The sequence below is a fragment of the Dendrobates tinctorius genome, unplaced genomic scaffold (assembly GCF_039654945.1).
Source record: "Dendrobates tinctorius isolate UK_male_01 unplaced genomic scaffold, ASM3965494v1 ptg000120l, whole genome shotgun sequence".
NCBI lineage: Eukaryota > Metazoa > Chordata > Amphibia > Anura > Dendrobatidae > Dendrobates > Dendrobates tinctorius.
Window position 1 is genome coordinate 6,557,091 of NW_027361788.1, and position 25,534 is coordinate 6,582,624.

Here is a 25,534-nt window from a genome sequence, read left to right on the forward strand (position 1 = left end):
ACATATCCACCGATACGTGGACCAGTAAGCATGGTCATGGACATAACATCCGCCTAACTACCCACAGGGTAAATGTAATGGTAACTGGAACAGACGTTTCTCTGTTCAGGTTGCCTCTTCCTCCTACTCCGTTTAGTCCATCGCCTCTTCATCTGGTCACATTAAGACCTGCACCACCAATGTCCACACAGCCAGGGGGAAAATACAGCGGGCTGTTCTGAAACTCCTCTGTTTGTGGGACAAATACCACACAGTGCAGGAGCTGTTGACTGGGATCAAATTGCAGTCACATGCGTGGTTGGTGCCCCTGAACCTCAAGCCCGGCCTGGTGATGTGCGATAACGGGCTACATCTTGCAGCAGCTCTGGGCCTAGCCAGTCTGACGCGCATGTGCTGAACTTTATGGTGCAGAGCTTCCTGAAAAACTGCCCACATATGTCAGAGCTGCTGCTGAAAGGGTGAGCAGTATGTGCATGCTTTTGGTGTGATCACCCTGCTGCTGCTCGCCTGTCTGTACTGCAGCGTCACTTCTGCCTTTAAAGCACCAAAGTTTGGATCCCCATTAACTTGCATTGGATGCAATCCCAGGCACAGCTTCAGTCCAACAGGGAAGCAGTTTAATTAATAAAAGGATGTATAAAGTGCAACTTTAACTTCCCACTCTCTCCCTAACGACGTCCATGGCCGTACCCACAGCAGCCATGACGGCTGAAAGAGGAGGTAGTCTATATGCCGGAATCTGCACGATTTGAAGTCCCTTCGGCGAGACACCTACGTAGTCCTGGTGCCTGTTGTGTTGCCCAAAGGTCCGGGGCAGCACCTTTTTGCCCCTCCTGGGGTCTGGCAAGGCTCCCAGCCGCAGGTGAGCAGCTGCACTGGGCAAACGTGCCCAGGCTCTGAGCCGGAAGCCGGAGTTTCCTACTCCTAAGAGGCTGCAAGTCCAGCCCACCCAGTTAACCTGTGCTGACCCTGGCTCTAACAGATCAAAGAACATTGCAGACACAGCACAATAATACATAGCACAATGCAATATAGTAACATACCTCATAGTACACGTATTAAGTTCATAGGCACACCGAGTACCACACGGGAGAGAGAAGCAATGAGGTTCTCCGCCACTTCCTTACACGTTCACTCCTAAAAACTGCTGAACTTTAAATTTTAATTTATGCTGTGGATTTCGCCCTTCACAATGCAAAGTGTAAATCCGCAGTGTTATTTTATACAACTAATAAACTCTGTGTGCATACACCCCAAGACTAGGGTCACACTGGTATATTCTCTCATTTTGAGATAATCTGGTTGATTGCACTCTCTCGGATGGAGAAAAATTTTTTTCGATCAGTCCTGGAAAATTAAGACTGAACTCAAATCTCATCCATGTGTAGTCTGATGGTTTTCACAGACTCATTGAGTTGCATAGCCAAGTGTGATCTAAATATCTGATCAAACTATTGAAATATAAGGGCGGTACCTCTCCCCCGCTTCAGTTGGGTTCCTGTCCTTGATGGGATTCCCGTACTGAAACCGGACAGTAACCTGTAATGGGTGAAAGGAAAGTCCCAGGCCCGTCCTGGCATCGGAAGAACAGGTCTCATATCTGTGGCACCAGCCTTTGGGTGCTGGAAGCGCCATCCACTGGTCCCCCGAGGGCTATGTGTACGAGCAGGCGGCGCAGTTGGCTGTGTTCTGGCTCGGTCCGCCGCACCACCCTCCCCCCTGCTGCGCTGCCTGGCTCCCAGCTGGTCTCAGCATGGTAGAGTGGCTGGGGTGTCTTCTGGGTGACACTGACGTCACAGGCAAGATGGCGGTGCCGCGAGGCATGTTAGTAGGTGCACCCTTGTAATGTCAGGAGGGTGCGCCAGAGGCAAGATGACGCACTGTGCGGCGCCGGCCGGTATTTGGATAGTGGAGAAGAATGTCCGGCTGACCTTCGCAAGGGAGGGCAACCATCGGAATCAGAAGGGAGGCTTCAAAAGATGGCATTGACTGCCACTTCTTAAAATGACAAGCAGAGCGGGTAGCTGCTGAGGCCAGATCATCACATCAGATGGAAATGGACCAAAGCAATTTTCTGCAGCAGCAGGAGGAGCAGCCAGTGCAGCCTACCGACCACTATCAGCGTGGACACAAGGAGGCAGCCGTTCAAGTGGCAGGAGCAGCAGCCGTCCCAACCAGAGGAACAGGGCATCCCAGGACTCCTCTGTGTCCACAGCCTCTGAATCCGGTACCCTGGATTGACAACAGGTGGTAAGTGATCTCTGTTAATGTCAATCATATTGTTAATGGGCCCTATTGTGTGTTTCAATCATTAGGAATTAAAAGGAACGGGGAGTGCGCTCTGTGCTATAGTCCCCTAGCAGTGGATTGGCAGAAGGACCTCTGCTCCAGCTGCATCCACAAGACCATTAATGAGGAGACCCCTGATTTTGCAGCAAGCCTTCGATCTGTTATTAGGTCCAAAGTGGAGGGCTCTCTTAAAATCTTGTTGAAAAAAGGAAAGGAAAAGAGTAAAAGGGTTTCCTCTAACTCTGACTCCTCTTAAGACTCACTTCAGGGCCAAGACTATGTTGAATCGTCATCCTCCTCGGATAGCGACGCGGGAGGTAGACCGTGTTTTCCCATAGAGGACATGGATAAACTACTTAAGGCCATTAGGACAACTATGGGCCTGAAGGAGGAAAAAGCGGCCAAGTCTCTTGAAGACGTCATGTTTGGAGGATTAGAGGAGAGGAAATAACGGACCTTTCTGGTAAACGCCAAGGTCCAGGCCCTCATTAATAGCGAGTGGAGGATGCCATAGAAGTCTGGTGCCCTACCCTCCTCCTCTAAAAGGAGGTACCCCTTTGAAGAGAAGGATGCAAAAATGTGGGACAAGGTCCCTAGAATAGATGGGGCTGTGTCCAGGTCATCTAAGAGGTCAGCACTTCCCTTAGAAGACTCGGGTACTCAGAGACCCTTTAGATAAGAAGGCAGATACTTATCTGAGATGCACATGGGAAAGCGGCAGCAGGAGGACTGAAACCAGCAATCGCTTGAACTTGTGCTGCATGTTCCTATTGGTTTGGACTTGTACTGCTCCTCCATCTGCTGTAGCCAAAGTGTCGAGAGACATGATTCTATCAGAGATGTCTCTATTACATGGAGCCAGCACCATTTCTGGCAGATACATCTGCTGACTCTGAGATTGGCGACCAGGTCTGCTGGCCTATCGAATGCCGTATGATGGCCAGTTTTTATTCGACAAAAGATTGGATGACATCTTGGAGAAAGCAGGTGACAGGAAAAAAAAAAAAAGCTACCCCAGGTTCTCAGGGGAACAAAGAAGGTCATCTTTTCCTAGGTGAATAGTCAATAGAGGACGTCCTCTAGGAGAAAGAAGGAAATGGGAGGACAGAGGAAGAAGGGAGTCTGGATTCGTGTTTGGCGGTCCCCCCTCCACCTCCAAGAAGTCCTCACAATAATAATGCCGGAGCGGCGTTAGCGGGGAGGCTTTCACTTTGTTCGGGCCTGGGAAAACATCTCCTCCAACACCTGGGTCTTGAATATAGTGAGGAAAGGATCCAGACCAGTTCCAATTCTGAAGTTCTCCCCCATGGGATCTGAAATTGGTGTTAGAAGCTCTGACCAAGGAGCCGTTTGAACATACATGAGTTATCAGTAAAATATCTTACCCTTAAAACAATCATATTGGTGGTACTAACATCAGTCCGTAGGGTGAGTGACTTGCAGGCTCTATCTATAAATCCTCCTTGTACACAGATACAGCTCTGGCAAAATTTGAGACCACTGAAAAATGTTCAGTTTGTCTGATTTTTCTCTTTATAGGTATATTTTTGAGTAAAATGTAAATTGTTCTTTTAGTCTATAAACTTCTGACAACATGTCTGACTTTCCAAGCAATAAAAAATTTTTTCTGACAAACAAAAAATGGTTAAAATTAAAAAAACAAAACAAAACAGTGCTTTCAGACCTCAAATAATGCAAATAAAACAAGTTCACAATCGTTTAGAAACAACAATACTAATGTTTTAACTCAGGAAGAGTTCTGAAATCAATATTTTGTGGAATAACCATGATTTTTTTAATCACAGCTTTTCATGCATCTTGGCATGCTTTCCACCAGTCTTTCACACTGCTTCTGACGCAAAAACTCAAGCAGTTCTTCTTTGTTTGATAGCTTGTGAATATCCATCATCTTCATTACATTCCAGAGGTTTTCAATGGGGTTCAGGTCTGGAGAATGGGTTGCCCATGACAGGGTTTTGATGTGGTAGTCTTAATTTTTGCCAGAGCTGTATATGAGGATAGGGTTGTGTTTAAAACCAGATCCTGCTTATCTTCCCAAGGTAGCTTCAAAGTTTCATCGAAGTCAGGAGATTGTTCTACCCTCTTTCTGTGATACCTCCAGAAACCCTGGTGAAATTAAGTTTCATAACCTGGATATTAGAAGGGCGCTGTTAGGGTATATGTCAGTGACTAACCAGTGGAGGAAGTCACAGTCCTTATTCATAGACTTCTAGGGTAGTAGGAAGGGTTTTGGGGTGTCAAAGCGTACTATTGCCAGGTGGATTAGGGAGGCCATTAGTGTAGCTTACTCTGATTGTGGTCCTCCGATCCCTGATGGCATCAAGGCTCACTCCACCAGAGCCGTGGTGACCTCCTGTGCAGAAAAAGCAGAGGTATCGATTGACCAAATCTGTAAGGCCGCTACCTGGTCCTCACCGTCCACCTTCTTTAGGCACTTTAGATTGGATCTACCATCTTCTGCTGACTTGACCTCTGGTAGAAGGGTGCTGCAAGTGGTGGTCCCTCCCTAAGGTGTTTCAGATTCTCCTAAAGTCACTCAGGTGTGCTGTCAGGGGTGAAGGGTAAACACCAAGGTTACTTACCAGTAGCCGTTTTTTTCAGAGCCCATGACCGCACCCGTATATTCCCCCCCCCTCCCATTTCACTTTATGGGTGTGCACTATAGTTGGGTGTATATATAATGTGGTGTTGGTTATATGTGTAATTAACCGGGAGGCCCTCTCATGCTCTGTAACCAACTGAAGTGGGGGGAGAGGTACCACCCTTATGTTTCAGGAGGTTCCTGTTCTGGCTGGGCAGATCCCTCTCTCAGGTGTGCTATCATGGGCTCTGGAAAAACCAGCTACCAAGTAAGTAACCTTGTTTTTCTCTGCTCCCAGACCAGCTCTGTCCAAATTACAAATCTGACATGTGTAAGGGCCCCAAAGAATATCATTCGGCCGAGTGCAATTTCATGTCTTGTCAAATCGAATTCAGACTGATAAGTCATCTGCACGAGCCATCATAGTGTTTAATAATTATGTACATGACTTATTACAGCACATTTCCTTACCTAAAAAACAAACAAAAAAAATCCTTGAAGGTTAATTTTTGATCGAAAACATTTCATACTGAAACAAGTTTTCGAAATGCCTAAAAATGCTGTTGAAAATATTTATTAAATGGATTGACTTTCAGTGTAGAGGTGACTTAACAGTACCTTGCTTATGCAGTTAAAAAATGCAATTACATTTTAATGCAATGAGATTTTGTGCTTGGAAATTGTTTTTCAATGACTTTCAAACCTCTTCCAACCTCCTTATCCCTCTTGTAGACCTCATTGTTTCATCTCAGTGGTGGCTGGCCAGTTTAATTTCCATCAAGGAGTATGCTAATTTTTTTTGTTTTTTTTTCTTTTCTTGTATTGAAGAACCCAGTGACATGAACATCCAGCTGCATCTGATAACCATCTCCTCTGCTTTTAACCGGATGGCTATTTCTGTCCGATTGATTGATGAAGCTCCCGACACCCAGACAGTGTACCCCAAACAGCAGTTAATTGCCGAAGTGAAGAAGCTGGGGGACAGTGTGGTGTTTCTCCTACATGTATGTCTCCTTCAACCACCCCCTACCTTGAATTTACCCCACGTTGAGTCACATCTCTGGGCAAAGTGTTTTTTGTTGGTTTCCATGGCTCTGAAAGGAGTTGTGTAATGGCCAGCAATAAAACCAACAAAAAGGACATTTTTTAAGAGAGCAGCTCATAAATTTGACGTGCTGTGAATGAGAAAGAAGACTGTGAGTCTTAGTTTTAACACTTTTCACACATTACAGTAATGGCAAAACTTTTTCACATTGTATCACTGTTAAAGCAAAAGCAAAACTTTTTGAAAACTTCTCCTCTTGTACTTTGTAATGCATGATAAATATAGTTTTTATAGTTTAGCTTGGTGCATGTAAATAAAGAGCGGACACTGCTACATAGTGTTGGGCTGGTATTTTGCGCTCCGCCGATACAAGTTGCAGGGCAGGCCACCTCCTGTTGATCTCCTGTGTTATGGCAGCTTTTTTTTTTTTCTTTACACAGGGCTATGAATGTGACATTACATCAATGCTGAAAAAGTCCAAGAATCAGATTGACCAATCTGTCACCGTCATTGCCGGTTTGCTTGGCCGCCTCTCGATCACCAGGCAACCCAACATCAGTCAGAGCTTGGATGATAAATGTGACCTGGAGCAGACAGAGGTACTGGAATAGACCCCATTAAATCACATAAATTATTTTTTTTACTTTATTCAACTTTTCACATCAAAACCTATTGTCCGAATAAGCAGTTACTTTTATGTGGGGTGTAACATGTAAGTTTAAAAGGCTTTTCCAGCTCTGTAGGGCGATACTGTAATGATCCCTTAGGATTATCATAAATTTCAGTAACTGAGCCCCAAAGTGCATGGCTTTAAATGGTACACTTGCTTGTCGCCACTCTAATCTTTGTCTATGGAAGATTCAGAGATGGAGAACTGTACTGGTCTATTTCCTGCAGTCCTGTCCAAATGGAGTGGTGTTGCGCAGGCTAAACAGTCCCTCATAGTGCAGGATCTGTAAAGGTGACCTCCACCGATCTACAGGTGGTTGTCTTTTTGTTTTGTTTTGTTTTTTTTTTAGAAAAAACAATGTTTTTAATCAGTGCGCTGGATCAATTTTTCAACAGAATGGCATTAATTTTTCTCAAATGCAAAAAGGAAAAAAATAAAGCTTCTACTAGCCATTTTCTTTTTATGGATACTTTGTCCACAAAATCGTAACCATGTAAACGACCTCATGGGCTATAATGGTTTAAGTGTTCCATCTGATAGAAAAGGCACGGTGGGTCACTGCACAGTAGCAGAGAATCGCCTACGCAGAAGATCAGTGCAGACACTGCCTGTAGGAGGGCGGACAGGTTTCATGTAATTGCGCGCATGCACAGCGCAAGCGTGGGATTACAGCATCAGACAGGTCAGTGTGATGCTGATGCGAGGAGGGTATCATAATTATAATCAGGAAGCAGTAATTTCTTCCAGGCCCCTCACACCCTGGAGCCTGGAAGAAATCATTAACATAAAACATTATAAATGTAGTTCTCAAGATTTACACCACAGCTATGAGGCATATAGGTAACACTGGTTTAACCATTCTATTACCTGTATGTCCATAGTAATCAAAACCATCCAGAGGGTGACAGATTTCCTTAAAAAGCAAAAATTAGCCTTTTATTTGCATGTCTCTAATGTATAAAATGTGTTTTAAGTTTATTTTTTTGGTGTGTGTGACCTAAACGGAGAAGTGCATAAAGTTTGACATCTACAGAATTGCTAATATTTCATTTGTCCCATCAGTTCATCTCACTCAACATAAAAAACAGTTTCCTTAGTGGAAGTGAAAACTCACTGATAGAGCTGATTGATTTCCTGGCCGGTGAGGTTCTCTGCTTGGAAGGCATGTACCAGAAAGCATGGTTGGAGAGTTATAAGGTATCAAACACACATCCCCAAAACTAAAATTAAATTGTGCATTGGCAATGACCTCTGTATACCTTGTATTTAAAGGGGTTACCTGTAGAGATGGGTGGACACCTGGATGATCGGAACAGATACAAAACTGGGCCAAACCCGAAACATAACATAGACTTCACGGTGTCCATGCCCGAACATGAAGTGTTCGGTATGGACACCAAACTTTACTGTTCGGGTTCGCCCATCTCTAGTCCAGTTTTATAACATTAATAATACCGTACCTCTTCATTAACAAATCACGATTATTTTGTCTAAAGTAGATGTCTGAGTTAAACTGGTCATGGTCTTGTTACTGACCTAAACCTGTCCAAGAATGTTGAGACATGTGCCTGTGAGCATGTGCAGTAAAACATTTACGAAGCTTTGCCCCCTTCCTGGATGTGCTCCAAGGGAATATTCTGTTTTAATAATGGAGATACCAGGAGTGTGAGCTAAGATGCTCACACTGCTGTCCACTGTGTCTGTGATCTAATACTGGAGATACCAGGGGTGCTGAAGGAAGATGAGGCTGCTCACACTGCTGCCCATGTCTGTTCTAACACTAAAGAAACAGAGGGTGGGGATCTGAAGGGACCACTCACACTTCTGTCCTCCCTTTTTCTGGGTGACTATGCTTGGTATAGATTAGCGTTTATCTTCAGGTCACTGCAGCAGAGCTTCATATTATACTATTTTCCCTTTATCCAATTCTGCACATCTGAGAAAGGGATCTGCCCACTATGGACAGGAAAGTCACTGAACTAAAAGTGAGGCACTTCTCCCCCTGCATAAGTTAGTTTCCTGTACTTGATGGAAACCTTGTGCTTGAAATTCTGCATTGAAGAAGGAAGAAAATGTATTGTCCAGCCCTATCTCTGCATTCAGAAAAGCAAGCTACATGCCTGTGGCACCGGCCTTCAGGTCTCTGTAAGCACAGTCCGCGGTGGGCTTTGTTGTATGTGTGTGTGGCAGAGACACAGATGCTTTGCATGTTTCCAACTGCCACGCCGCCTTCCTCCCCGGGTTTGTGCTGGGTCCAGTTGGGACACGCAAGAAGCGGCAGAGCGCTCTGTTGTTGTCACGGCCGTGTGGTGCCCATGTCTATAGCACCACAAAATGCCTGCTTGTGTTATGTAATTTATCTGTATTGCCAGCTATGGTGAGGGCTAAGTTCTCTGCAGTTATAATTGCATCCATACATTGCTACCCGATCCCTTACTGGCAGAATGTCCACCTTTGCCTGAACCTCAAAGAGAAAAAACAGCATGCTCTCTGCAAAGACAGCTGCATAAGGCATGTTACTAGTCCCTGGAGCACAGAGACTTCCAGAGTCTGCGCTAAACTGTGAGTCTGCTCAGTCTTTATAAAAGTAGAATAAGTGTGCATGGAATCAGGGACACTGTTGTAAGAAGTAAGAGTTCTGACAGGATTCACGTTGTCAGCTCGCTGGAAGGGCTCATGGATCCAGTAACTGTACCTTGGATCCCTGGGGATCCAAAGAATTGTTTACCAGAAGTATAATTGGCAGCAGGAAGGCTACACAACCTCAAAACAGAGAAACTGAGCCCTCACCTGGCAGGTTTAACCAAGACCCTGTATGTCAATTGTATGGACGTTTTTGGAATGGTTTGCAGGACTGTAGTAAAAGGTACAAACTGATCGTTACTTTGTCTAATGCTGATCATTCTTTGCTGCACCATTCCTGATCCAACTCCCCTGGGAGCCAGCCCTAGTTGGGAAGGGGTTAATCATCTGGCATTGTCCATCACCACCTAACTCCCAGGACCCTAACCAGTGCCCGGCCATACGAGGCCAAACATCCCAACTGGCAATACAAACCTTTTTATTATTTTATTATTAACCCTCACAATTGACAGACTGGCCTTGGTCTGACCATATCAGCACTTGGAACCACTATGCACCAGTACCGTTGAATGCAGCAGCACAGACGCAAGGCACGCTGGGATTGGGCGTGCCAGAGTGATATCAGAGGGGTGTGCCAGGAAAGATGGCTGCGCCCTATGTGGGCATCGCCGACCGGTGTGCGCTGGGGAATGGCGTGTCCTATTTGGATCTAACTGGGGAGGGCAGTAATCTGGAAAGGCAGACCAGGAAGGAGGCACTGTGAGTCCCACATAAATTGGAGAAACACCACAGATGGAGCGCTTTCACTCCAACTTTCCTTCCTGAAGTGCTATATAAGAGCAACAGCCTAACATCAGAAGGCCAATGGATGAAGCCTGTGAGCGACATAATCACAACAGATTCAAGCAATTCAGGTTGAAAGGGCACACCTGAGAGTCCAAACAATTCATGGTTGTTGGTCACTCTTTGAGAGGGGTCACTCGTCAAACCTGAAGGAGTTGGGGTCAGTAGAAGGGGCTCTAATGGGCTTTTCTTAATTTCTTGGTCATTACACTTGTGTTATGTGAGACATCTGGGCTACGGTGGCGTATATCCACTACCAGGAGGGGAGGAGGGAGGACAAGGTTCCACTCGCTAATGGAAAGCAGCAAACTATCTCTTCCAGCTGGAAGAACAACACCTTTTGCCCTAATAAATATAAAGGGGACAGGTGTTTCATCAGATAATTCATGTGGGTTTCCAGAAATAGACTTGTTTGCAGTCAAATGGAACAAGAGTGGAAAAATTCTGTTCACTAAACCCAAGGGAAAACCCTTATGCGTTAGATGCCCTTCCCGCAAGCCTTAATCTGTAAAAAAGAGAATTAAAATAAGTTATTCTTACCTTCCGACGGCCTCCTGTCATCTTTCCATGTGCCCGGCATCGCGTTCCCAGTAATGATTTGCGGCTTAGACCGCTGATGACGTCACTCTCGCGAGAGCGAGAAAGAAGACCGACGTCACTCTCGCGAGAGCGAGAAAGAAGACCGATGTCACTCTCGTGAGAGCGAGAAAGAAGACCGACGTCATCAGCGGTCTAAGCTGCAAAGCATTACTGGGAACGCGAGGCCGGGCACGTGGAAAGAAGACAGGAGGCCATCGGAAGGTGAGAATAACTTTTTTTAAAATTTTTTAAATATTTTTGTACAGGGCCGCGTTGCTGATTGGCCGCGACGCTGATTGGTCGCGGTTACACGGAAAGGGGGTGAGGGGACCATGCATACCAGGATTGGGGGGTGAGGGGACCATGCATACCAGGATTGGGGGGTGAGGGGACCATGCATACCAGGATTGGGGGGGTGAGGGGACCATGCATACCAGGATTGGGGGGTGAGGGGACCATGCATACCAGGATTGGCGGGTGAGGGGACCATGCATACCAGGATTGGGGGGTGAGGGGACCATGCATACCAGGATTGGGGGGTGAGGGGACCATGCATACCAGGATTTGGGGGGTGAGGGGACCATGCATACCAGGATTTGGGGGGTGAGGGGACCATGCATACCAGGATTGGGGGGTGAGGGGACCATGCATACCAGGATTGGGGGGTGAGGGGACCATGCATACCAGGATTAGGGGGTGAGGGGACCATGCATACCAGGATTAGGGGGTGAGGGGACCATGCATACCAGGATTGGGGGGTGAGGGGACCATGCATACCAAGAAAGGTGGTGAGGGGACCATGCATACCAGGATAGAGGGGTGAGGGGACCATGCATACCAAGAAAGGTGGTGAGGGGACCATGCATACCAGGATAGAGGGGTGAGGGGACCATGCATAGCACGAAAGGGGGGTGAGGGGACCATGCATATCAGGATTGGGGGCTGAGAGGACCATGCATACCAGTACTGGGGGGTGAAGGGACCATGCATACCCCAAAAGGGGGGTAAGAGGATCATGCATACCAGGATTGGGGGGGTGAGGGGACCATGCATATCAGGAAAGGGGGGTGAGGGGACCATGCATACCAGGATTGGGGGATGAGAGGACCATGCATTCCAGGATTGGGGGGTGAGGGGACCATGCATACCCCAAAAGGGGAGTAAGAAGGCCATGCATACCAGGAAAAAGAGGTGAGAGGACCATGCATTCCAGGATTGGGGGGTCAGGGGACCATGCATACCAGGATTGGGGGTGAGAGAACCATACACATCAGGATTGGGGGTGCATTATTGCATTATTATTAAATCTTCAAAAAAAACTGCATATATATTCTAGAATACACGATGCATTAGAATCGGGCCACCATCTAGTGTTTAACCCCTTCCTGACATCAGACGTACTATCCCGTCCATGGGACCCGGGCCCCTATGCCCATGGACAGGATAGTACGTCTACCGCGATCAGCGGCGCCCACGTGGTGAGCGCCGCTGATCGCGACCGGGTGTCAGCTGATTATCACAGCTGACACCTGGCACAATGTGTCAGGGGCGGTCACGGACCGCCCCCGACACGTTAACCCCTTGCACACCGCGATCAAACATGATCGCGGTGTACCGGGGGTTAAAGGGAAGCATCGGCAGGGAGGGGGCTCCCTCCGTGCTTCCCTGAGCCCCCCACGGCAGCGCAATGTGCAGTGCTGCTGCGGGGGGGCTCCTTTCCTGCAGGCCCCTGAATCCAAGATGGCGACGGGGGCCTTCGGGGGCCTGCAGGAAGCTGGCTTCCTCAGTGCCTGCAAAGCGCAGGCATGAGGAAGCCTTCGGCACTGCCTGTGACAGATCGCTGATCTGTCACAGTGATCTGTGATGTGACAGATCAGCGATCTGTCACAGGACAGTGATGTCCCACCTGGGACTATTTAATAAAGTGAAAAAAAAAATAAAAAAAGTGGTAAAATAATTAAAAAAAAAATCGCCAAATAAATTAGAAAAAAAAAAAAATGTTCCCCCAAATAAATCCATTTTTTGGAAATAATAAAAAAAACAAACAATAAAAGTACTCATATTAGGTATTGCCGCGTCCGTAACGACCCGCCCTATAAAACTGTCCCATTAGTTAACCCCTTTAGCGAACCCCTTAAAAAATAAAAATAAAAACCGAAGCAAAAAATGATTTATCATACCGCCAAACAAAAAGTGTAATAACGCGCGATCAAAAAGACGCATTTAAATATCCATGGTACCGCTGAAAACGTCATCTTGTCCCGCAAAAAACGAGCCGCCATACAGCATCATCAGCGAAAAAATAAAGTTATAGCTCGCAGAATAAAGCAATGCAAAAATAATTATTTTTTTATATAAAATAGTTTTCATTGCATAAAACCGACAAAAACATAAAATGAGGTATCGCTGTAACCGTACTGACCCGAAGCATAAAACCGCTTTATCAATTTTACCGCACACAGAATGGTGTAAACGCACTCCCCCAAAAGAAATTCATGAAACGCTGGTTTTTGTTCATTCTGCGTCCCAAAAATCGGAATAAAAAGCGATCAAAAAATGTCACGTGCCCGAAAATGGTACCAATAAAAATGTCAACTCGTCCCGCAAAAAATAAGACCTCACATGACTCGGTGGGTCAAAATACGGAAAAATTATAGCTCTCAATATGTGGTGATGCAAAAACTATTTTTACAATAAAAAGCGTCTTTTAGCGTGCGACAGCTGCCAAACATAAAAACCGCCATAAATAGTAAATCAAACCCAGTGTTATCACCCCCTTAGTTAGGGAAAAATAATAAAATAAAAAGTATTTATTTCCATTTTCCCATTAGGGTTAGGGCTAGGGCTGAGATTAGGGTTAGGGGTGTGTTGGGGTTCGGGTTGGAGTTAGAATCGTGGGTTTCCACTGTTTGGGCACATCAGGGGCTCTCCAAATGCAACATGGCATCTGATCTCAATTCCAGCCAATTCTGAGTTGAAAAAGTCAAATGGTGCTCCTTCCCTTCCAAGCTCTGCCATGCGCCCAAACAGTGTTTTACCCCCACATGTAGGGTATCAGCCTACTCAGGACAAATTGCAAAACAATTTTTGGGGTCCAATTTCTCCTGTTACCCTTAGGAAAATAAAAAACTGGGGGCAAAAATATCATTTTTGTGGAAAAAAATGATTTTTTTATTTTCACTTCCGAGCGTTATAAACTTCTGTGAAGCACTTGGGGGTTCAAAGTGCTCACCACACATCTAGATAAGTTACGTGGGGGGTCTAGTGTCCAAAATAGGGTCACTTGTGGGGAGTTTCAATAGTTTAGGTACATCAGAGGCTCTCCAAACACACATGACACCCGCAGACCATTCCATCAAAGCCTGCATTCCAAAACGTCACTGCTTCCCTTCCGAGCCCCGACGTGTGTCCATACAGTAGTTTTCTCCCACATATGGGGTGTCAGCGTACTCATGACAAATTGGACAACAACTTTTGGGGTCCAATTTCTCCTGTTACCCTTGGGAAAATGAAAAAATTGGGGACTAATTGATCATGTTTGTGGAAAAAATACGATTTTTTTATTTTCATGCCCGGGCATTATAAACTTCTGTGAAGCCCTTGGGGGTTCAAAGTGCTCACCACACATCTAGATAAGTTCCTTGGGGCGTCTAGTTTACAAAATGGTGTCATTTGTGGGGGGTTGCCACTGTTTTGGTACATCAGGGGTTTTCCAATCGCGACATGGTGTCCGATCTCAATTCCAGTCAAAAATGTCAAATGGCGCTGCTTCCCTTCCGAGCTCTGCCATGCGCCCAAATAGTGGTTTACCCCCACATGTGAGGTATCAGCGTACTCAGGACAAATTGCACAATAACTTTTAGGGTCCTGTTACCCTTGGAAAAATAAGAATTGAGGGTGAAAAGATCATTTTTTTCCACAAAAATGATCTTTTTTAATTGTACCGCTGTATGTTATAAACTTCTGTAAAGCCCTTGTGGGTTCAAAGTTCTCACCACATATCTAGATAAGTTCCTTGGGGGGTCTAGTTTCCAAAATGGTGTCACTTGTAGGGGGTTTCCACTGTTTAGGTACATCAGGGACTCTCCAAACGTGACATGGCGTCCGATCTGAATTCCAGCCAATTTTGCATTGAAAAAGTCAAACAGCGCTCCTTCCATTCTGAGCTCTGCCATGCGCCGAAACAGTCATTCCCCCCCCCCCACATATCAGGTATCAGCGTACTCAGGACAAATTGCACAATAACTTTTGCAGTCCAATTTCTCCTGTTACCCTTGGTAAAATAAAAAAAATTGAACCTGAAGTATTTTTTTTGTGAAAAAAAGTTAGATGTTCATTTTTTTTTAAATATTCAAAAAAATTCCTGTGACGCACCTAAAGGGTTAATAAACTTCTTGAATGTGGTTTTGAGCACCTTAAGGGGTGCAGTTTTTAGAATGGTGTCACTTTTGGGTATTTTCTATCATATAGACCCCTCAAAGTGGCTTCAAATGTGATGTGGTCCTAAAAATAAAATGGTGCTGTAACAATGAGAAATCACTGGTCAACTTTTAACCCTTATAACTTCCTAACAAAAAAAATTTTTGGTTCCAAAATTGTGCTGATGTAAAGTAAACATGTGGGAAATGTTAGTTATCAAGTTTTTTGTGTGCCGTATCTCTGTGATTTAAGGGCATAAAAATTCAAAGTTGGAAAATTGCAAAATTTTCAAAATGTTTGCCAAATTTCCGGTTTTCTCACAAATAAACACAAGTTATTTGAATGAAATTTTACCACTAACATGAAGTACAATATGTCACGAGAAAACAATGTCAGAATCACCGGGATCCATGGAAGCGTTCCAGAGTTATGACCTCATAAAGGTACAGTGGTCAGAATTGTAAAAATTGGCCTGGTCATGAACGTGCAAACCACCCTTGGGGGTGAAGGGGTTAAATAAAGAGCTAAAGAAAACACAGGGATTGTGAAAAAAAATGTTATTAAAAATAAAAACAATGTTTTAATTTAACACTTCCTGGACCTGCTCATTGTGAAGAACACATGTGTACGTATCTCCTTGCGTACCAATGTGTTCCCATAGACAGTAATGTGTTTGGGCGCACTTCATCCGCAATCATCCACATACGTATGGCAGCACATGTTTGACACCTCAAAAAATGTAACATGTTACTTACGTTCGCTGCACACCGCGAAATGACACATGCGTATGCATCCACAAGCGAACACATGCAAACGCATGTTTCTGCGTACACCATGTTAAAGATATGTACGCATGATGCATGCGGATCAAACGCTGTGCACAGATACGCAAATGTGAAGCCAGCCTTAGCAAGCCTTTTGTAATCAAAATAGATGAAACACATAGGAGAGCAGGGCTGTGTTATTACATGTCTAGCACAGAAAGTCTTTTTGGGGGCGTGGTTTTATTTATCCCCCCTCCTATACACCTTCTAATTTATGATTGGTCAACATTATGTAGGGGAAAAATTAACCACTCCCACAAGAGAATAATCTTTGGTAACACCTCCTTGGTTTCAGCATAAAGTACAATCTAAATTTAAACTAATCTCTCTTGCTGTGGTGATGAAAAATTATAAAAACAAATCTCAAAAAACCTTGGTCATTTATTCCACAATGTGGTCAGTTTAACATGCTCAAACTGTAATAACAGCTATCTTAAAAATGACAATTATTAAAGGTCTCAACAACTTAAGCATAGCTCATTTATATATAGCTGGTGAAAATTGCACGTTGTAAACTTTAATAAACTTTAACTGTATGAGGTATAGATGAAGTTTCAGAATTTTATTTTGTGTTTTAGATAAAAAAAAAAAAAAATAGCTTAGAATATGCGATATAATATGTAAAAAATAACTTGTGGATTTTTTTTTTTTTTACTATATTTTCACTTTAGCTGGCAGAGGACGTAAGAAAATGTTTACTGCCTCTAGGACAATCTTCTGAAAATTACCTTAACACATGCAGACAATTTTGGGTAAGTAATTTCATTTGTCATATAAGTATTCGACAGATGCCAAAAATAACTGTTGCATTGAAATTGTTATGAGATCATGAAACAAGCTTCGAGATGGGATATGATCGTTGGTTCTAAGGCAACAGCTCCTTAAGAGTTGTGATGCAGCAAAGTGCTCCGATGTGAAGGGCATGTTTGACTAAATGTACCAAAATTTTTGCATTTCAGACTTAGGGTACCGTTACACATAGCGATGCACCAGCGATCCCGACAACGATATGGATCGCTGGTGCATCGCTAAGTGGTCGCTAGTGAGCTGCCACACAGGCAGATCTCACCAGCGACATAGCAGGGGTCGGGGGTTGCTACTTACCTGTCAGACGCGGCGATCCTGACGTCCTCCCGCCCGCGTCCACGCCTCACTCGTCGGCGCCACAGGAAGCCCAGCAGGAAATGATCCAGGACCTTCTCGCACGACCAACGATGAGCAGCGGGGGAGCCAGTCGGAGGTAAGTATCAGTATTAAGTAAGTATTGCTAGCAATATCGCTGCAACGTCACAAAATCGGTGACTTTACAGCGATATTGCTAACGATATCGCAGTGTGTAACGGGGGCTTTAGACGTTATTGCCAATTAGAATGAGGAAAAGAAAAAAACACCCCAAAAGCCATTATTTTACAATCTATCCATTTCCAGTATACTACCTATCAGGATGCAAAATCAGACACCACCATCGGCCATGTGAATAGCGGTTGTTTTACTGGTGCTATCCCTTTGCTCTGTCATTTTTATCATTAAAGTGGTTTTCATGTTTGTTTGTCTTTTTGTTGTTTTAAGATGCATTTCCAATCTATGAAGTGCCAGAAGCAAGATTATACCCAGGACCTGTCCATCCATTATTATTATAAAAGTGTCGCCCACGGTCTTAAAGACTTTGTTATGCATTTGAGGGAAGTTACCACCAAATGTGTGCAATATATATCAGGTATGCTATTCGTCTTTATAATTTTAATAGTGATTTAAATGTCATGAACTAGTATTTAATTGCAAAGGCATTAAGTTGTCAGTATTAATCTTTGAGTACATTTTATCAAAAGGTAAAAAAGGAGTTTTGCCAGCTCACAATATCCTGTAACCCAGCGTGCACAGAATGACGTTCTGACAAAACGTAAAGTAACAATCAAAGAATGAGAAAATTCCAGCTTCTGGCAATGATTATAAAAATATGAAGAAAAAAATATTTTAAACAATTAAAAATCTAAGACCTTCATGGTATGATATGGGGAGGAGGAAACATACCAATATAGCCAGCTTTTTCCCAAGGCCAAAGGAGTTTGAGCATTGTATTCATAGTGTTGATATCTTCCCCTATTACCCATCCAGTAATATATAAAGAAAAGGTCATTAAGTATGGGGTTCTACAGCACTGTGGGGTGCCTCTAACTTTGTCAGAGTTGAACTGTGCCGATCACACCTAATGAAATAGGTGCGCAATCATCCAGTATCATAATCTAATGGTACATGTGCACAATACCAGTCGATCATGCACCAGAAAACCTCTTTAAGGTCTTAAATACCATGTCAGAAGGACTGGCCCAAAGGATAACAGGAGAATCCTCTGGTGGGCCCCTGTTCTAGAGTGGGCCATCACCCTCTTATATGATCAGTATTTGGTATAATATACTTTATTCACCATGTACAGATACAGGTGGCATCTTACTCATTTATCAATCTACCCAGATCATTGTTATATAAATTTGTGATTGAGGATAATATCACATTTGCATGTAGCTTAAATGTGGGGCCCTGGAGTTGGTTACTGGTGGGCCCTTGGCACCCCAGGCCGACACTGCATGTCAGTATTTGTAATCCAAATGGTGTAACATGTATAGAAGCATTCACATCTCTTCTTATTTTGGAGCCACTGCTGGGTTACAAATGCTGATGAAAATTGGACCAAAATTAGTGATGTGAATAAGCACTAAATCCCTTCGCCCTTTTATAATAATGAGCTGACTCTGCTGACCTTGTCTCAGTCTACACAGTAAACTTGAAAATTAAGTTAAGGTGTTAGTTATGTTAGAAAAAAAAAAGCTCTCTTGGTTTCTGTAGTCAAGAAGGTTAGTTTTTCTGTTATGGCATTGAAAAATGAGGCCCACGGTATTATAAAATATTTGATGTTAGGATTTATTAACCGGAAAGAAAAAGGATTGACATTCTTAGTTTTATTCATTCTTTTGGAACCTTTCCTTCTTTGGTTATTTAAGAAATGTCTCTCTAATGTTGGAGAGACATATTATAAAACACAACTGGACTAAGACTCTCAAATCTTTAGTTTTCATGAAGTCTCCTTGTTAACTCTAACCAATGATGCATCTCTTGAATACATGTTTTGGTTTACAGATGGAACTATGGACTTTTTAACAATGAGGCAGGACTTGGAGGGATTTTTCAAAAGTGCTTCTCTGTCAGCCAAAGCGTTCTCCTCTTTGTGCAATGAAATTTCAGGCCACCAACAAGACTTTGACCTGTCACTGGTGATGAAGAACATTGAGGCAGCTGTCCCTGAATTGCATTCTTCAGTCGGAAATTTATTGCGGCTAATTAAGGTTCTGGGAGGTATTAATTCCGGGATGTTACACTCAACCAACAATAGGCAATTGCCTGGAGATACTAGAGCTGACCTCGGCATTCATTTGTGGGGGAGAAGTCAAGACTCTGTTAGGGTGGCAATAGCAAAATGGAATTATGAAGCCATGCTGAGGGAAAATATGAGTTATGAAAGCAAAAAAGCAATGATTTGACCATCTTGATTATTTGTAGTCACTTAAACCTTATAAAGTAATTATTCATACAAGTATCTTCTTTAAAACCTCATCTACATGGAATCTTGGCTGAGTTCAGAGTTTGGAATTCTCAATAGTATTGACCTAACTTAAAATATTATTCAAAATTTTATTAACTTGTGACCTAAGGAAAAAAAAGTCTCGTCTCGCATGTAAGAATTGCTCGATTTAGTATATTTGTGTTTTGTAAGGTGTGACATTAATTTATGTTGGCTTGTGCACGGAATATTCCTATATCTGCTCTGTTTATTTAAAATAAACATGTCCTGCCCCCCCCCCAAAAAAAAAAAAACGGTTTACATGCAGATATAGGGTGAATCTGAAGATAAATAGCCTTAAAATCCTGCCTAGCTGCCTTACTGGAAGGGTGGCTACAGGGAGAAAATGAATTTGTATCCTCCCTGCAGCCGCTTGCTTCTAGTCATTGGGGTGGGACAGGGAGCAGTTATAGTCACAGTTTACTGCAGAAAGATAGCAGCTGTAATTACTCCCTGTACATTGATTGAAGCCTTCTCTAACTGACAACCAGCTCTGCTGCATATGTGCAAAGTTTTCAAGGAGTGATTACAAGCTGGTCAGTGTGCGGTAAGCAATAACTGTAATCATTCCCTGCACCGCCCCGATGACTAGAAGCAAGCGGTTGCAGGGAAGGATCGAAGTTCACTTTAACACATTTCTTTAGTAAGGCAGGTAGGATTTTTATTGTTTACGTGAGGATTAAGCCTATATTTTACATGACAGGTTCTCTTTAAATGGCTTTTCTACTCATTGCTCTTTACAGTCACTGCTTGGTTTATGTATTTGTTCTTAATAAAGTATATATGCTATGATGATCGCCGTGCACTAGTTTTTTTTTTTTTTTCAGTAGCATTTGCTGGTTAATTTATAGAGCTTATAATTTACAGGGGTCTTTCTTACATGATTTTTATAATTATTTTGACTCTTCATTTCTCATGATCACGTTGGAAGCGTTTGCAGAAATGTTTTTTTCCAACAGTGTCAAGGTTCTGTAAATTTGCATTCAGGCTTTCTTTTGCATGCTACTTAATTTCCTGCTTCATTTGCAAAAGTTCCCACCATTTTCTGCCACAGCATGAACTGGATTTTTTCCACAGCATGAAAATCAAAATTCAAAATAAAAACCTTCCTTAAAAAAAAACAAAAAAAACTACAATATTAATGAGCAGACATGGGGGATGGAATTCAGCAATTGTCATTTAATATTGACAAAAAAGAACATTGCAAGATTAAATTTGCTTTCTATTTTTAAATCTCCTCTTATCACAAATGCTAAAGGGCCTGTCACACTAAGAGATATCGCTAGCAATATCGCTATAACTTGTGACGTTATAGCGATATTGCTAGCGATATCACTGTGTGTGATACTTGCCTACAACCCGCTCCCCCGCTGGTTATCGCTGATCGCGAGAGAACGTCCTGGACTGTTTCTCGTCGTCTGCTTCCTGCGGCGCTTCCTGTGGAGAGACGAGCGACGAGCGTGGAGCCGGGCGGGAGGACGTCAGGATCGCCTAGTGTGACAGGTAAGTAGCGACCCCTGACCCCTGCGATGTCGCTGGTGAGATCTGCCTGTGTGGCAGCTCACTAGCGACCACTTAGCGATGCACCAGCGATCCTGACCGCGTCATATCGCTGGTCGGGATTGCTGGTACATCGCTAAGTGTGACAGTACCTTAACAAAAAAAACCCAACTGCAATCCTCCTGAAGCCGATTTGTGAATACTGGGTTTAAGCTTACGTGTACATGTATTGTTGCTTTTATAGCTCCATCACATTTGCAACGCTTTTACATACGTTGTACTGTAAGGAGGTGATGGGAAACCTCATGTGCCTTCTCTTCTCTGGACGATGCTGTTCACATGGTTACATGCGGCACCTCATTGTTATTGATGTGATGTTTATACATGGTGATGTCATGTATGGTTATAGGACTAGGGCTAGAATAGGATCTTAGATAGTATAGGTCTATAGTGGGGTAGAACAGAGGGAGGCACATTAGAGAGAGAGAACAGGACAAGAATAGAGTAGGAGATAGGCAGCATAGGGGTTAACTAAATGGGAGGAACAGCAAAGAGCAAGGAAGTATAGTCAGGATACTTCCTGATAAGAGTCAGAAGCTGGGGCAGCCTGGTTAAGGGCAGGGTGATTGCAGTGCAGGAGACAGTTAAAGGCTGTGGGGATAAAGCTGTGAATGGCAGTAAGGGGCCTCAGGCTGGAGAGTAGTGCAGAAGGGCACCAGCTCAGCAGGACCATCCTTAGGAAGGATCCAGGGTCTATGACTGGGGCAGGAGTGGTTAGGATGGCACTCCCGACACCTTTCTGATTGGAACGGGATGAGGGGCTGACAGGGAGCTGGTGATGCAGGAAGTACGAATTGGACATGGATTGTCCACAGAGATGGCAGGGATTGCTGAGAGAAAAGAGAGGCTACTTGCATCTTCTCGCCCAACCACTTGCACCAGTGACCCATTTCCGTCACATCTCCTCCAGTCCCTTTCCCCTGCTGTCACCCCTCACCTAACTATAATATTTAACCTCTCTCTCTCTTCTGGTATCTTTCCCTCCTCATTTAAGCATGCCATCATACATCCACTACTTAAAAAACCATCCCTCGACCAAAACTGGGCCGCTAACTATAGACCTGTCTCTAATCTTCCCTTCATCTCTAAACTCCTGGAACGCCTGGTCCACTCCCGTCTTATCTGCTATCTCTTTGATAACGCTCTTCTTGACCCTCTCCAATCCGGTTTCCGCTCTTTACACTCTACTGAAACTGCCCTCACTAAAGTCTCTAATGATCTACTAACAGCTAAATCAAATGGTCATTACTCCATGTTAATTCTCTTGGATCTCTCTGCAGCATTCGACACTGTGGATCATCAGCTCCTCCTCACTATGCTCCGTTCCATTGGCCTCAAGGACACCGTTCTCTCCTGGTTCTCCTCCTATCTCTCTGACCGCTCCTTTACTGTATCTTTTGCTGGTTCCTCCTCTCATCTTCCCATTACTTTTGGGGTTCCTCAAGGATCAGTCCTAGGCCCCCTCCTCTTCTCTTTGTACACTGCCCCTATCGGTCAAACAATCAGTAGATTTGGTTTCCAGTACCATCTCTATGCTGATGACACCCAATTATTTGCTTCTTCTCCTGACATCACACCTGCCTTTCTAGAAAACACCAGCGATTGTCTAAACACTGTGTCTAACATCATGTCCTCACTGTATCTGAAACTGAACCTGTCAAAGACTGAACTCCTTGTGTTTCCTCCCGCTACTAATGTACCTATACCCAACATTGCCATTTCCGTGTGTGTGGTTCCACTATTACTCCCCAGCAACATGCCTGTTGTCTTGGGGTCATACTTGATTCCGAGCTTTCCTTTGCCCCCCACATATGATCACTGGCTCGCTCTTGTTATCTGCACCTCAAAAACATTTCTAGAATTCGACCTTTTCTTACTTTTGACTCCGCAAAAACTTACTGTTTCTGTTATTCATTCTCGTCTCGACTACTGTAACTCTCTTCTAATCTGTCTCCCTCTTACCAAACTCTCCCCCCTCCAATCTGTCTTGAATGCTGCAGCCAGGATCATATTCGTCGCTAATCGTTACACAGACGCCTCTACCTTGTGCAAGTCATTACACTGGCTACCCATCCAGTACAAACTTATTACCCTAACCCAAAAAGCACTCCATGGCTCAGCACCACCCTACATCTCCTCCCTCGTCTCAGTATACCACCCTACCCGCGCCCTCCATTCTGCTGATGACCTGAGGTTAGCATCCTCAATAATCAGAACCTCCCACTCCCGTCTCCAAGACTATACACGTGCTGCGCCAATTCTTTGGAATGCACTTCCCAGGTCAATACGATTAGTCCCTAATCCCCACAGTTTGTGTGCCCTGAAAACGCATTAACCTAATCTATCCCTGTGTGGCACAGCCAAGAGTTTTACCATAACCAGGTTCCCCGCATCATGTTCCCACATGCTTTATGCATCCATTAGCCCTCTGTGTCTGTACTGTTATACACTTAACATTATGGCTGGTCCAAACAATCAGGGCAATTGTTACCACCCACCCACCTTTCGTGTCTACCTTTTTCCTCATAGATTGTAAGCTTGCGAGCAGGACCCTCATTCCTCTTGGTATCTGTTATGATCTATGTGATTGTTATGCTGTAATGTCTATTGTCTGTACAAGTCCCCTCTGAAATGTAAAGTGCTGCGGAATATGTCGGCGCTATGTAAATAAAATGTATTATTATTAGGATACAGAAAGAATGGAGTCTGCCCGGAAGGCAGGGAAAGTGTAGGATATGCGGCTCTGTGTGAATTGTGCTGCCAAAGTGAAGCGTGCCCATGTTATCAGTAAAGTTGAGCTGTTTGAAAAGGACTATGACTCTGCAGTGTTTTATGGAACCTGGAAACATGAAGCTAGAGTGACAGAGACCGAGGGGACTCCAGCAACTGAAGGGAGTACTCTGCTGCACACAACAGAAAGGACTTTGTATTTCATCTGTAGGGTGCCAGAGTGTGGGAACATTACAGCACATTGCCACGACTACCACCCACCCTGGCCACCTTTCAGTACCACACTCTTATTTGAGATCTCCATTCAAAAAGTCATACCAATGAGTATGGAGATTAGACCAAAGTCCAAAATACTAAAAGAACATAAAAACTACAAATGTTGCCTTTGTACAGCCCGTACACTGCCTACAACACAAGCTGCTGCACATGATATTTTCCATTAGAATCTTCCCCAATAAACAAACGTGATTAATCCTTCAAGCATTATTGAGCCTTATGCACCCATGACTGTATTGTGTGTTTCCTGGTGGACTATCATTGTTGCACTCTTGATAGGTGTTGGCAGCGGATTATTCAGGATACTCTCTAAGTGTGTGACAACAGAGCTTCTTTATTCAGGAACAAACAGGAACAATATATGATAAGCTTTATACATCAGGAATAAATCATTTGTGTCTCTATCTGTGCAGCATCTACAGCAGGCTGCTTCTCTCATACACAGACACAGGAAAAACAGGAAATACAGTCACATGCTAGTCCTGTGTGAGGCTCTGGGAGGTTTTTTTTTTTAGTTTATAAATAGCATACAAATATAGCAACTGAACACTCATAGACAGGAATGGAGTTGATGCACCATATTACAACACGCCCACTCAAGAACTACTTATAATAATAATCTTTATATAGCACCAACATATTCCACAGTGCTTTACAGTTTAACACTTTCAAAACACAAGTCATAAGTAACAACGTTAACAATACAATTAAAGCAAAATAAGACGACCCTGCTCGTGAGAGCTTACAATCTACAATGAGGTGGGGAGATACAAAGTACAGGTGTTTATTTACAATGGTGTGTTTACAATGATGGTCCAGCCATCTTGAGGGAGTTTTAGTACCATTGTGGTTCTGAAGTCCACAAACTTGGCTTTTGATAAGACAATGGCTTTGTCATGCCATCAGCTATCATCTTGTCAGACTTGCAATAAACAAACTCAAGTACACCACATTCCACCAAGTCACGTAAGTGGTGGTGATTTACACTAATACTAATACTAATACTAATCTTGCACTAATCTTCTCACTGCCGTTTAATGCATCCTTGGTTGTCCTCATAAATAACTGTTGGCTGAGCTAGTGGCTTGCCAAAATCTTCTAAACGTTGTTTCAGCCTAATTACTTCTTGACATGCATAAGTAGCAGACATATGTTCTGCTTCTGTAGAAGATAATGCGACTGACATTTGTTTTCTGCTCGACCCAGGAATTGAATTTTCTCCTAACTTGAACAAGTAACCACTTGTTGATTTCCAATCACTTGAACCTCCAGCCCAATCTGCATCCACATAACCTCCTGAGAGTGAGATCTCCTGATGCAGATATCTTAAGATTTAGCCTTTTAGTTTCTTTAATATACTGAAGAATGCTCTTAATTGCATTCCAGTCTCTTTGGCATGGCTTGCTTACACATCAGCAGAGAATTCAGACTGTGGCTGTGATATCCGGATGAGTTGTGGTTGCTATGTACAGAAGCACCCCCACTGCTTGTCTGTAAC

At 43.8% G+C, this 25,534-nt stretch overlaps 1 protein-coding gene across 2 annotated transcripts in view; it reads left to right on the top strand.

Moving 5' to 3' along the window:
• Positions 1 to 20,262, top strand: part of LOC141101581 (kinesin-like protein KIF14) — a 303,968-nt gene extending 283,706 nt beyond the window's left edge. For both annotated transcript variants that reach the window (XM_073590711.1, XM_073590710.1), the window contains exons 25-30: positions 5,720 to 5,895; positions 6,377 to 6,535; positions 7,669 to 7,803; positions 16,526 to 16,606; positions 17,424 to 17,571; positions 18,990 to 20,262. In XM_073590711.1, the coding sequence (XP_073446812.1) occupies positions 5,720 to 5,895; positions 6,377 to 6,535; positions 7,669 to 7,803; positions 16,526 to 16,606; positions 17,424 to 17,571; positions 18,990 to 19,390 (1,100 nt within the window). In that variant the 3' untranslated portion in view covers positions 19,391 to 20,262. The remainder of the gene's footprint in view (positions 1 to 5,719; positions 5,896 to 6,376; positions 6,536 to 7,668; positions 7,804 to 16,525; positions 16,607 to 17,423; positions 17,572 to 18,989) is intronic.
• The last annotated feature ends 5,272 nt before the right edge of the window (positions 20,263 to 25,534 follow it).